The 14,601-nt window shown below is 41.8% G+C and overlaps 1 protein-coding gene across 5 annotated transcripts in view; it reads right to left on the reverse strand.

The window, feature by feature from the left end:
* The window catches only part of HCK (HCK proto-oncogene, Src family tyrosine kinase), a 50,296-nt gene that overhangs the window by 26,762 nt on the left and 8,933 nt on the right, over window positions 1–14,601 (reverse strand). For all 5 annotated transcript variants that reach the window (XM_073580729.1, XM_073580730.1, XM_073580726.1 and 2 more), the window contains 2 exons: window positions 10,761–10,804; window positions 6,105–6,349 (listed from right to left, as the gene is read on the reverse strand). In XM_073580729.1, coding sequence (XP_073436830.1) covers window positions 6,105–6,218 — 114 coding nt within the window. In that variant the 5' untranslated portion in view covers window positions 6,219–6,349; window positions 10,761–10,804. The remainder of the gene's footprint in view (window positions 1–6,104; window positions 6,350–10,760; window positions 10,805–14,601) is intronic.

Consider the following 14,601-nt stretch of genomic DNA (forward strand, 5'->3'; position numbering starts at 1 on the left):
CTAACACCTCTTGCCATGTTAACCCTCAACACACCACACCGCCTCAACACACACTCCTCTCACCTTTCACCTCCACTCATGTCCACTCACTCTTTCACTCCACATACGTTCCTTTCTCTCACTCCGTTTCTCATACTCACACCGTCATCGTCGCTGCCCCGACATCTTCCTCCGCCGCCGCGATCCAGGATCCAGACGTTCTCCAGGCCGCCGACATGTTCTTGCGGGACGCCATCTTGGATTTCGTGAAATCCCACGATATTCAAGATAGCGTCGCCGCAACAACATGTCGCTGACGTGGACGACATCGGGATCCAAAAAGATGGCATCGGCGAAATCTCGCGAGATTACGCCGACGCCATTTTGGATCCCGATGTCGCCCACGCCAGCGACATATTCTTGCGGGACGCCATCTTGGATGTCGTGAAGTCCCGCGATATTCAAGATGGCGTCGCCGCAGCAACATGTCGCTGGCATGGGCGACATCGGGATCCAAAATGGCGTCGGCGTAATCTCGCGAGATTTCGCCGACGCCATCTTTTTGGATCCCGATGTCGTCCACGCCAGCGACATATTGTTGCGGCGACGCCATCTTGAATCTCGCGGGATTTCACGACATCCAAGATGGCGTCCCGCAAGAACATGTCGGCGGCCTGGAGAACGTCTGGATCCTGGATCGCGGCGGCGGAGGAAGTTGTCGGGCAGCGACGATGACGGTGTGAGTATGAGAAACGGAGTGAGAGAAAGGAACGTATGTGGAGTGAAAGAGTGAGTGGACGTGAGTGGAGGTGAAAGGTGAGAGGAGTGTGTGTTGAGGCGGTGTGGTGTGTTGAGGGTTAATATGTGCGTGTGTGTGTGGTGACGTCACCGGTTACAACTGGACGGCAGTTGTTACAACCGGAAGCTGGTTAGGGCATTTATTATTATAGATATATTTAGTTATACTGTATATGGGGTAATTATATACTACATATCTAGTTATACTGCATATGGGGTAATTATATACTATATATTTAGTTATACTGTATATGGGATAATTATATACTACATATCTAGTTATACTGTATATGGGGTAGTTATATACTACATATCTAGTTATACTGCATATTGAGTAATTATATACTACTAGCTGAAGAGCCCGGCGCTGCCCGGGCATAGAAACTAACTGTGGTTAGTTATAGAAAATTATAATTATCCTCCATCCCATAGTCCCGTGCCCATATACCCATCATGCATATCCACGATCCCATAAGCCCGTGCCCATATACCCATCATACATATCCTCCATCCCATAGTCGATTGCCCATATACCCATCACATATCCTCCATCCCATAGTCCCATACCCATATACCCATCATACATATTCTCCATCCCATAGTCCCATGCCCATATACCCATCATACATATTCTCCATCCCATAGTCCCATTCCCATATACCCATCATACATATTCGCCATCCCATAGTCGAGTGCCCATATACCCATCACACATCCTTCATCTCATAGTCCCATGCCCATATACCCGTCATACATATCCTCCATCCTATAGTCCAGTGCCCATATACCCATCACACATCCTCCATCCCATAGTCCCGTGCCCATATACATATCCGCCATCCCATAGTCCCGTGCCCATATACCCGTCATACATATCCTCCATCCCATAGTCCAGTGCCCATATTCCCATCACACATCCTCCATCCCATAGTCCCGTGCCCATATACATATCCGCCATCCCATAGTCCCGTACCCATATACCCGTCATACATATCCACCATCCCATAAGCCCGTGCCCATATATCCATCATACATATCCGCCATCCCATAGTCCCATGCCCATATACCCATCATACATATTCACCATCCCATAGTCGAGTGCCCATATACCCATCACACATCCTTCATCTCATAGTCCCATGCCCATATACCCATCATACATATCCGCTATCCCATAGTCCCATGCCCATATACCCATCATACATATTCGCCATCCCATAGTCGAGTGCCCATATACCCATCACACATCCTTCATCTCATAGTCCCATGCCCATATACCCGTCATACATATCCTCCATCCTATAGTCCAGTGCCCATATACCCATCACACATCCTCCATCCCATAGTCCCGTGCCCATATACATATCCGCCATCCCATAGTCCCGTGCCCATATACCCGTCATACATATCCTCCATCCCATAGTCCAGTGCCCATATTCCCATCACATATCCTCCATCCCATAGTTCCGTACCCATATATACATCATACATATCCGCCATCCCATAGTCCCATGCCCATATACCCATCATACATATTCACCATCCCATAGTCGAGTGCCCATATACCCATCACACATCCTTCATCTCATAGTCCCATGCCCATATACCCATCATACATATCCGCCATCCCATAGTCCCGTGCCCATATACCCATCATACATATCCGCCATCCCATAGTCCCGTGCCCATATACCCGTCATACATATCCTCCATCCCATAGTCCAGTGCCCATATACCAGTCATACATATCCTCCATCCCATAGTCCAGTGCCCATATACATATCCTCCAGCCCATAGTCCCGTGCCCATATACCCATCATACATATCCTCCATCCCATAGTCCAGTGCCCATATACCCATCACACATCCTCCATCCCATAGTCCAGTGCCCATATACCCATCACACATCCTCCATCCCATGGTCAACCATTCTGACATCATAATGAGCGGCGGCAGGGCTTGCAACCTATGATGACATCAGCGTCTCCATGGCAACCATTGTGACATCATAATGAGGGGCGGGGCTTGACGCACACATACTGCTTCCCCAGTATGCAAATAGGGGCATTGTGACATCACAATGAGGGGCGGGGCTTGACGCGCACACACTTTTTCCCCCAGTATGTAGATAGGGGCAAAATTGTTTGGTGAATTGGAACGCGCGGGGTTAAAATTTCGCCTCACAACATAGCTTAGGACGCTCTCGGGGTCCAGACGTGTGACTGTGCCAAATTTTGTGGCTGTAGCTGCGACGGTGCGGATGCCTATCCCGGACATACACACATACACACACACATACATACATACACACATACATACACACTTTGAGCTTTTTATATTAGATATATCTAGTTATACTGTATATGGGGTAATTATATACTATATATTTAGTTATACTGTGTATGGGGTAATTATATACTATATATCTAGTTATACTGTGTATGGGGTAAATTCAAATTCAAAGAAGCTTTATTGGCAGGACTAAATACACATTAGTTTTGCCAAAGCAAGTGTACAAAGGGAATAGGGATAGGGACTGTAGGAAAGGTGGATGGAGCAGATCCAGGATGGGGGCTATAGAAGTCCATGGCATAGGGAAGGTGGACGGGGGTGGGTGGGGGCAGATCCAGGGTGGGGGTTATAGAAGTCCATGGCATAGTGAAGGTGGATGGGGGGATGGGGCAGATCCAGGGTGGGGGCCATAGAAGTCCATGGCATATCATAGTCTTCTTTCTCGCAGTCTATGACATTCGCTCACATATTGCGCTGCTATCTCCACTGCTCTCTCTTCTTCCCCCAGCAGGATATATGTGTTCTCTTCCTCCTTCATGGTGATGAAATCCGGGAAGAGATGTGAGAGTCTCCTGAAGTGAGTGTCCCTCACTGCTGATTATTTGGGGCAGTGTAGCAAGAAGTGGGTCTCATCCTCCAGGGCCTCCTGGTCACAATGTTGGCACAGTCTTTCCTCCCTGGGCTTGTAGCTCTGCCTGTGTCAGCCGGATTCGATGGCCAGACTGTGGGCACTGAGTCTATACCGGCTCAGGATCTTGCGGTCTCTGGGGTCCGGGAGTTTCTCCAGGTATGGAGCCAGTCTGTAGTTTCTCTGTAGACTCCGGTACATGTTCAGTTTCTGTGAGCTGATGATGTCGTTCTTCCAGTCACTGACATACCTCTCCTGGCCTTCGTCTACCATCTTCCTGATTCCGGCTTTTGTCAGGTTGTTGTGATTGGTGTTCTGGTCAGGTTGGGTTTAGGTGGGCTGTTCCGAGGGTCCTGGTTTTTCTGTTTCACCTACATGAGTCAGGGCTTTATGGTGATGAGAGCTTGGATTGCTCCTATGTAGGTGAGCCCGGAATGACAGTGCCCTCTTTAGAACCGTTAGGTGTAGAGGGAATTTGCCCAGCTCAGCCCGGCAAGCACTGTTGGAGGTGCTCCGATGGACTTGGAGAAGGTGCTTGCAGAATTCCAGGTGGAATATTTCTGTTGGGCTGGAATCCCACCTTGACCAGTCTGGGTAGGTGTGAGGACCCCAGACTTCACTGCCATACAGGAGGATTGGGGCGATGATAGATTAGAAGATTTTTAACCAGACCATCACTGGTGGCTTCAGGTTGTAGAGTTTCCTTCGGATAACTATATGCAGTATATTATTACCCCATATACACTATAACTATACATAGTATATTATTACACCATAAACAGTATAACTAAATATATAGTATATTATTACACCACATACAATATAACTAGATATACTGTATAGTATATCGTTGTACACAGTATAACTATTTATAGTATATTATTATGCTATATACAGTATAACTAGATATATAGTATATTATTACACCATATGTAGTATATCTAGTTATACTCTATATGGTGTAATAATATACTATATATCTAGTTATACGATATATGGTGTAATAATATACTATACATCTAGTTATACTGTATGTGGGGTAATAATATACTGTATCTAGTTATACTGTATATGGGGTAATAATATAATATATATCTAGTTACACTGTGTATGGGGTATTCTATATATCTAGTTATACTATATATGGTGTAATAATATACTACAGTATATATCTAGCTATACTATATATGGTGTAATAATATACTGTATCTAGTTATACTGTATATGGGGTAATAATATACTATATATCTAGTTACACTGTGTATGGGGTAATAATATACTATATATCTAGTTATACCGTGTATGGGGTAATAATATACTTTATATCTAGTTATACTATATATGGTGTAATAATATACTACAGTATATATCTAGTTATACTATATATGATGTAAAAACATTCTGTATCTAGTTATACTGTATATGGGGTAATAACATACTATATATCTAGTTACACTGTGTATGGGGTAATAATATACTATATATCTAGTTATACTGTGTATGGGGTAATAATATACTATATATCTAGTTATACTCTATATGGGGTAAAAATATACTACATATTTAGTTATACTGTATACAGTGTATTATACTATACAGCTCTGGCAAAAATTAAGAGACCACTGCAAAATGTTCAGTTTGTCTGATTTTTCTCTTTATAGGTATATTTTTGAGTAAAATGTAAATTGTCCTTTTAGTCTATAAACTTCTGACAACATCTCCGAATTTCCAAGCAATACATTTTGTATTTTTTTTTCTGACAAAGAAAAATGGTCAAAAACAAAACAAAACAGTGCTTTCAGACCTCAAATAATGCAAAGAAAACAAGTTCATAATCATTTAGAAACAACAATACTAATGTTTTAACTCAGGAAGAGTTCAGAAATCAATATTTTGTGGAATAGCCATGATTTTTAATCACAGATTTCATGTGTTTTGGCATGATTTCCACCAGTCTTTCACACTGCTTTTGGGTGACCTTATGCCACTCCTGGTACAAAAAGGTAAGCAGTTCTTCTTTGTTTGATGTCTTGTGACTATCCATCATCCTCTTGATTACATTCCAGAGGTTTTCAATGGGGTTCAGGTCTGGAGAATGGGCTGCCCATGACAGGGATTTGATGTGGTGGTCTCTTAATTTTTGCCAGAGCAGTATATCTAGTTATACTGTATTCGGGGTAATAATATACTATATATCTAGTTATACTCCATATGGGGTATTAATATACAATATATTTAGTTATACTGTATAGTGTAATATACTATATAGCTAGTTATACTGTATATGGGGTAATAATATCCTATATGTAGTTATACCGTATACGGGGTAATAATATACTATATATCTAGTTATACAGTGCATACGGTTTAATAATATACTATGAAGTATACAATATTATATACGCACCGCCCCATTGAGGGATGTGGGATCTTTGACATAGTGCCCGGGTTCGGTCCTGGGCACGGAGTCCCATGTTTTGACTTGCACATTAGATTCTCCTTTGGACTTTATGCAGCCCATCCTGATGGCACCGTTGTCAGGCAGAGGTAATATGGGTACAGGGAAGGGGTGACAGCACCAGAGACGTCCTGAGTTTTCTCCAGGTCACTAGTGGCTCATCTTCATATTTTCAAGACAGGAAGCAGCATTTCCTAGAAGGGATGGAGGTGGCATTACTGGACGATGCAGGTTATGTGACAATTTCTGATGCTGTCAGTGATTGCTGGATGTTACAAGTCACTTCACTTTTCAAGAGCTGAATTTACATAACATGAGCTTCCTTCCAAAAATGCAGAACAAACACCCAGAGAGCAGAAGAGACCAAGAAAAGGAGAAAGATGCTCCTTAAAGGGCCACCTCCCCAAACACAATGATATTCATGTAAAATATGGCTCTACTTACTAGTCATACAGTCATGGCCAAAAGTATTGACACCCCTGCAATTCTGTCAGATAATACTCAGTTTCTTCCTGAAAATGATTGCAAGCACAAATTCTTTGGTATTATTATCTTCATTTAATTTGTCTTAAATGAAAAAACACAAAAGAGAATGAAGCAAAAAGCAAAACATTGATCATTTCACACAAAACTCCAAAAATGGGCCAGACAAAAGTATTGGCACCCTCAGCCTAATACTTGGTTGCACAACCTTTAGCCAAAATAACTGCTACCAACCGCTTCCGGTAACCATCAATGAGTTTCTTACAATGCTCTGCTGGAATTTTAGACCATCCTTCTTTGGCAAACTGCTCCAGGTCCCTGATATTTCAAGGGTGCCTTCTCCAAACTGCCATTTTTAGTTCTCTCCACAGGTGTTCTATGGGATTCAGGTCTGGACTCATTGCTGGCCACCTTAGAAGTCTCCAGTGCTTTCTCTCAAACCATTTTCTAGTGCTTTTTGATGTGTGTTTTGGGTTATTGTCCTGCTGGAAGACCCATGATTTCTGAGGGAGACCCAGCTTTTTCACACTGGGCCCTACATTATGCTGCAAAATTTGTTGGTAGCCTTCAGACTTCATAATGCCATGCACACGGTCAAGCAGTCCAGTGCCAGAGGCAGCAAAGCAACCCCAAAACATCAGGGAACCTCCACCATGTTTGACTGTAGGGACCGTGTTCTTTTCTTTGAATGCCTCTTTTTTTCTCCTGTAAACTCTATGTTGATGCCTTTGCCCAAAAAGCTCTACTTTTGTCTCATCTGACCAGAGAACATTCTTACAAAACGTTTTAGGCTTTTTCAGGTAAGTTTTGGCAAACTCCAGCCTTGTTTTTTTATGTCTTGGGGTAAGAAGTGGGGTCTTCTTGGGTCTCCTACCATACAGTCCCTTTTCATTCAGACGCCGACGGATAGTACGGGTTGACAGTGTTGTACCCTCGGACTGCAGGGCAGCTTGAACTTGTTTGGATGCTAGTTGAGGTTCTTTATCCAACATCCGCACAATCTTGTGTTGAAATCTCTTGTCAATTTTTCTTTTCCGTCCACATCTAGGGAGGTTAGCCACAGTGCCACGGGCTTTAAACTTCTTGACACTGCGCACGGTAGACACAGGAACATTCAGGTCTTTGGAGATGGACTTGTAGCCTTGAGATTGCTCATGCTTCCTCACAATTTGGTTTCTCAAGTCCTCAGACAGTTCTTTGGTCTTCTTTCTTTTCTCCATGCTCAATGTGGTACACACAAGGACACAGGACAGAGGTTGAGTCAACTTTCATCCATGTCAACTGGCTGCAAGTTTGATTTAGTTATTGCCAACACCTGTTAGGTGCCACAGGTAAGTTACAGGTGCTGTTAATTACACAAATTAGAGAAGCATCACATGATTTTTCGAACAGTGCCAATACTTTTGTCCACCCTCTTTTTTATGTTTGGTGTGGAATTATATCCAATTTGGCTTTAGGACAATTATTTTTGTGTTTTTTCATTTAAGACAAATTAAACGAAGATAATAATAACAAAGAATTTGTGTTTTCAATCATGTTCAGGAAGAAACTGAGTATTTTCTGACAGAATTGCAGGGGTGTCAATACTTTTGGCCATGACTGTATATCTGATCCTGGGAAAAATAGGGAATGTCACCCAGCTTAATCGCAGTCCTGAGCGGTCATGGCTACCAATAAAGCTAACATGGAGAGTGGCAACCAACTTATTCACAGTCCTAAGCATCCATGGCTACCGTTACATCAAGCATAAGGAATGTCACCCAGATTATGCAAGGTCCTGAACATCCATGGCTACCATTACACCAACCATAAGGAGTGTCACCCAGATTATCCAGGGTCCTGAACATCCATGGCTACCCTTACATCAAGCATAAAGAATGTCTCCCAGATAATCCAGGGTCCTGAACAACCATGCCTACCCTAGGAAGCCTCACCTGTGGGAGCCATAATGGCCATCGTATTGCTTGTCACTGCTCTCTGTGAACACAGACATTATATAACTGTCCACAAATTGAGAAAATAGATATCCGGCACCGTTGTGTGGAAAAATACCCTGGATGTCTGCACATATATTTTTCACATTAATAAAAAAACACCTTAATCCCACTTGGAATGGGTGCTCAATCCCATATTGAAAAAACAGAACATTTCATTGTGAAGAGAAAGAAAAAATAGGATGGCACTCACCGTTCATGTGAATCAAATCACTTTATTTCACATACACAAGGCATCGGCATAGGCACGGGAGCAATGTGCTGGAAGACGGACAACAGTCGTTTCGCGCTCAATACGCTTCAACAGGTCCTATTAGGACATTGCTCCCGTGCCTATGCCGATGCCTTGTGTATGTGAAATAAAGTGATTTGATTCACATGAACGGTGAGTGCCATCCTATTTTTTCTTTCTCTTCACAGACATTATATATAATAAGACACAGACGTTTTAACATATTTTTTCAGGAGGGAAATATACTATAAATACTATGGACGAAAATGGTTTACCCCACATATGACCTAATGTCATCGGTTTAGACTTTAGCTCCACATCGCAGTAATGATAGCGATAGAGTCAACCTTTTTTTTTTAATTTTCTGCTGCATTTACTTGGTTTTCAGTCTTGTTTTTTTCCCTTTGCAAAGCAAAAAATCATATAGTGATTGTGGAAACCATCAGCAAGCTGCTGCTGACAGTTTCTATACACTTCTTTATTCTATTTGGCGGTTTAATTGCATAATGGTTTCCTGCAGGCTTAGGGTGATACCACACGCGAAGGCTGGCAGCACAAGTCCAAGACACCGACCACCGTGATGGACAATTGCTGCATGACCTTCTTTAGAATTAGCCCATCACATTGTATGGCCACAGCGTTAGGGGTCTAAAGGGAGCGTAAACTACTTAATATCCTGCCTTAACCACAACAACACATTAGATGGCTGTTGGCTGAATGATTATTTGACCAGCAGCCATGTCAGCCATCTCTCCCATACACCGGAGCGCTCATTCGGCCAAGTGCCAAATGAGAAAGTCAACACCCAACAAGTCTCTGGCGACGGTTTATCTCCGAAAGACAATGCGGTTGACAGTCCGAAATGTCATCAATATCAGCAGATTTGCCCGACATTAGTCTAATGTAATGTTTTCCCAAACTTCAGTCCTACAGATCCTGAAAACCTGATCAGTTGGGGTCAGGAGGACTGGAGTGTGGGAAACACTCGACTAATGTACATGGGGCTTTAAGTTGCATTTATGCTGAAAGACTATCGTAAATGAGTGGTCTTAAAAAAAAAAAAAAAATTTTCACGATAATCTTGCAGTGTGAACAGGCTGCAGATCACCTGACGACTAAGCAAAATGCTCGTTCGTCAGGTGAAATATTATTTTGCGCTGCTTAAAAGATCATCATTCTCGTTGGCGCATCATCCTATGTCATAGGTTTTGCACTGTCGAGAATAAGGACATCCAGCGAGCATGAAGCGTTATGGTATACACCTACAATAGATTGCTCAGTGCACATTGTTTACTGCGATCTTCCTTTAAAAATGTCAGTAAATTGATTACGGAGTGGCGGTCATATTGTGCCGCCAGCTGGTCCATGTAAACAGATCCTCAGTCTAGTTCTATGTTTATATAAAGCACCCAGGTAACTGGATTGTTGGAAATATGGACACAACACAATTTAAGGTAAGACCGCTACAATAAAAAATGTAATTAGCCTACTTGTTGGTGGTTTCCATATATATAATTTCCTTTTTTAAACAAATAAATACATGAAGCTATAGTACATACATACACAGTTTTACAGACTGCGAGGCTATGGAAGAACTTCCCCTAAAGTATCTCAACTGCACAGTCTGCGAGCACGGCCATGCACACACCATAAATTACGGTATATTGTCCTGTATATTCACTCATGCTTGAACCTCTATTGGTCTGAGGCCAATAAACATTATTCTACTAGTAGATCCAAACTATCCACTTATGTCTACATACTGCAATAGACAGGACAAACACAAACAAATCCATATACAGAAGATGTTCCACCAGAATAAATATACAGGGACCAGAAGCTAAAAGCTAAGTCACAAAGAAAGCAGTAGGACAGGAAGGCTAACAGAAAACTTACCGTAAAACTCAAAGCTGGCAGAACATCTCTGGCCGTTCACAAGACTGCACGGGGAAAGAGGAACCAAAAATGAGATATCAGCAGGAAACACAGAAGCTGCAAACACATAACCACTGAACCCTATACACTAGGCTCACTTGAACTCTGCTCATGTCATGGTTAGTGGTCCTCCTACTCATCTGCCACTATTAGTATATCCTTTTAGTGCATTATAGCACACAACGCTATAATACTGCCTCCTCTGTACAAGACTATAACTACTATAATATTACCCCTATGTACAAGAATATAACTACTATAATACTGCCCCTATGTACAAGTATATAACTACTATAATACTGCTCCCATGTACAAGAATATATCTACTATAATACTGTCCCTATATACAAGAATATAACTACTATAATACTGTCCCCTATGTACAAGAATATAACTACTATAATACTGCCCCCATGTACAAGAATATAACTACTATAATACGGTCCCCTATGTACCCTATGTACAAGAATATAACTACTATAATACTGCCCCCAAGTACAAGAATATAACTACTATAATACTGCCCCATGTACAAGAATATAACTACTATAATACTGTCCCTATATACAAGAATATAACTACTATAATACTGTCCCCTATGTACAAGAATATAACTACTATAATACTGTCCCCTATGTACAAGAATATAACTACTATAATATTGCCCCTATGTACAAGAATATAACTACTATAATACTGTCCCCTATGTACAAGAATATAACTACTATAATACTGCCCCCATGTACAAGAATATAACTACTATAATACTGCTCCTATGTACAAGAATATAACTATTATAATACTGCTCCCTATGTACAAGAATATAACTACTATAGTACTGCTCTCTATGTACAAGAATTTAACTACTATAATACTGCTCCCTATGTACAAGAATAAAACCACTATAATACCGTCCCCTCCCCCCCGTGGTTAGTGGACCTCCTACTCATCTGCCACTATTAGTATATCCCTTTAGTGCATTATAGCACACCATACTATAATACTGCCCCTATGTACACGAATTTAACTGCTATAATACTGACCCTATGTACAAGAATATAACTACTATAATACTGTCCCCTATGTACAAGAATATAACTACTATAATACTGCCACTATGTACAAGAATATAACTACTGTAATACTGCCCCCTATGTACAAGAATATAACTACTAAAAGGCCAGGGTCACACTAACCAACGCAAAATACGGTCAGTATTTTACATGCGTAATACGGATGAATGGCCCCTAAACAGTGCTCCATATGTCATCCGTAATCAAGGTGTGGTCGCGTATTTTGCGCATGTCAGCATCCGTATGTAATCCGTATGGCATCCGTATGGCGAGATTTTCTCGCAGGCTTGCAAAATGGACATATAATGGAGCCCTATGACAGGGTTTCTAACAGAAACCAAAGAAAAGATATAGACACATAGAATGCATATATATATATATATACAGTGGGGCAAAAAAGTATTTAGTCAGTCAGCAATAGTGCAAGTTCCACCACTTAAAAAGATGAGAGGCATCTGTAATTTACATCATAGGTAGACCTCAACTATGGGAGACAAACTGTGAAAAAAAATCCAGAAAATCACATTGTCTGTTTTTTTTTCATTTTATTTGCATATTATGGTGGAAAATAAGTATTTGGTCAGAAACAAGCAATCAAGATTTCTGGCTCTCACAGACCTGTAACTTCTTCTTTAAGAGTCTCCTCTTTCCTCCACTCATTACCTGTAGTAATGGCACCTGTTTAAACTTGTTATCAGTATAAAAAGACACCTGTGCACACCCTCAAACAGTCTGACTCCAAACTCCACTATGGTGAAGACCAAAGAGCTGTCAAAGGACACCAGAAACAAAATTGTAGCCCTGCACCAGGCTGGGAAGACTGAATCTGCAATAGCCAACCAGCTTGGAGTGAAGAAATCAACTGTGGGAGCAATAATTAGAAAATGGAAGACATACAAGACCACTGATAATCTCCCTCGATCTGGTGCTCCACGCAAAATCCCACCCCGTGGGGTCAGAATGATGACAAGAACGGTGAGCAAAAATCCCAGAACCACGCGGGGGGACCTAGTGAATGAACTGCAGAGAGCTGGGACCAATGTAACAAGGCCTACCATAAGTAACACACTACGCCACCATGGACTCAGATCCTGCAGTGCCAGACGTGTCCCACTGCTTAAGCCTGTACATGTCCGGGCCCGTCTGAAGTTTGCTAGAGAGCATTTGGATGATCCAGAGGAGTTTTGGGAGAATGTCCTATGGTCTGATGAAACCAAACTGGAACTGTTTGGTAGAAACACAACTTGTCGTGTTTGGAGGAAAAAGAATACTGAGTTGCATCCATCAAACACCATACCTACTGTAAAGCATGGTGGTGGAAACATCATGCTTTGGGGCTGTTTCTCTACAAAGGGGCCAGGACGACTGATCCGGGTACATGAAAGAATGAATGGGGCCATGTATCGTGAGATTTTGAGTGCAAACCTCCTTCCATCAGCAAGGGCATTGAAGATGAAACGTGGCTGGGTCTTTCAACATGACAATGATCCAAAGCACACCGCCAGGGCAACGAAGGAGTGGCTTCGTAAGAAGCATTTCAAGGTCCTGGAGTGGCCTAGCCAGTCTCCAGATCTCAACCCTATAGAAAACCTTTGGAGGGAGTTGAAAGTCCGTGTTGCCAAGCGAAAAGCCAAAAACATCACTGCTCTAGAGGAGATCTGCATGGAGGAATGGGCCGATATACCAACAACAGTGTGTGGCAACCTTGTGAAGACTTACAGAAAACGTTTGACCTCTGTCATTGCCAACAAAGGATATATCACAAAGTATTGAGATGAAATTTTGTTTCTGACCAAATACTTATAAACAGACAATGTGATTTTCTGGATTTTTTTTTCTCAGTTTGTCTCCCATAGTTGAGGTCTACCTGTGATGTAAATTACAGACGCCTCTCATCTTTTTAAGTGGTGGAACTTGCACTATGGCTGACTGACTAAATACTTTTTTGCCCCACTGTATATATGTGTCTCAATGACATGTGTATATATATATATATATATATATGTATTCTATGTGTATATATCTATTCTTTCGTTTCTTTATTAAACCTGTCAGTGTGAGATTACTGTATAGTGCACTGAAGTGCCGGCTTTTCTAAAAGACACCTGGTGCATATTTCTCGCAAGTCAAATGTGTGGTCCGTGTGTAATCCGTATTTTTTGCGCACCCATAGACCTGCATTGGCGTACTACGGGCGTAGTACGCTGACAATCGCAGCATGCTGTGATTGGCACGGAGCGTAGGATACGGATGAGAAATATACGGCTGTTGGGAGCTGCCCCATAGAGAATCATTGGTCCGTGTCTAATGCGTGCTTTTAACGCCTCTCACTCGGCCGTATTCCTCGTTAGTGTGACCCCGGCCTTATACTGCTCCTATGTACAAGAATATAAATACTATAATACTGCTCCTATGTACAAGAATATAACTACTATAATACTGCCCCTATGTACAAGAATATAACTACTATAATACTGCCCCTATGTACAGGAATATAACTACTATGATACTGCCCCTATGTACAAGAATATAACTACTATAATACTGCTCCTATGTACAAGAATATAACTACTGTAATACTGCCCCTATGTACAAGAATATAACTACTATAATACTGCTCCCTATGTACAAGAATATAACTACTATAATACTGCTCCTATGTACAAGAATATAACTACTGTAATACTGCCCCCTATGTACAAGAATATAACTACTATAATCCTACCCCC

Source organism: Dendrobates tinctorius, unplaced genomic scaffold, assembly GCF_039654945.1.
Source record: "Dendrobates tinctorius isolate UK_male_01 unplaced genomic scaffold, ASM3965494v1 ptg000065l, whole genome shotgun sequence".
NCBI classification, from domain to species: Eukaryota; Metazoa; Chordata; class Amphibia; order Anura; family Dendrobatidae; genus Dendrobates; species Dendrobates tinctorius.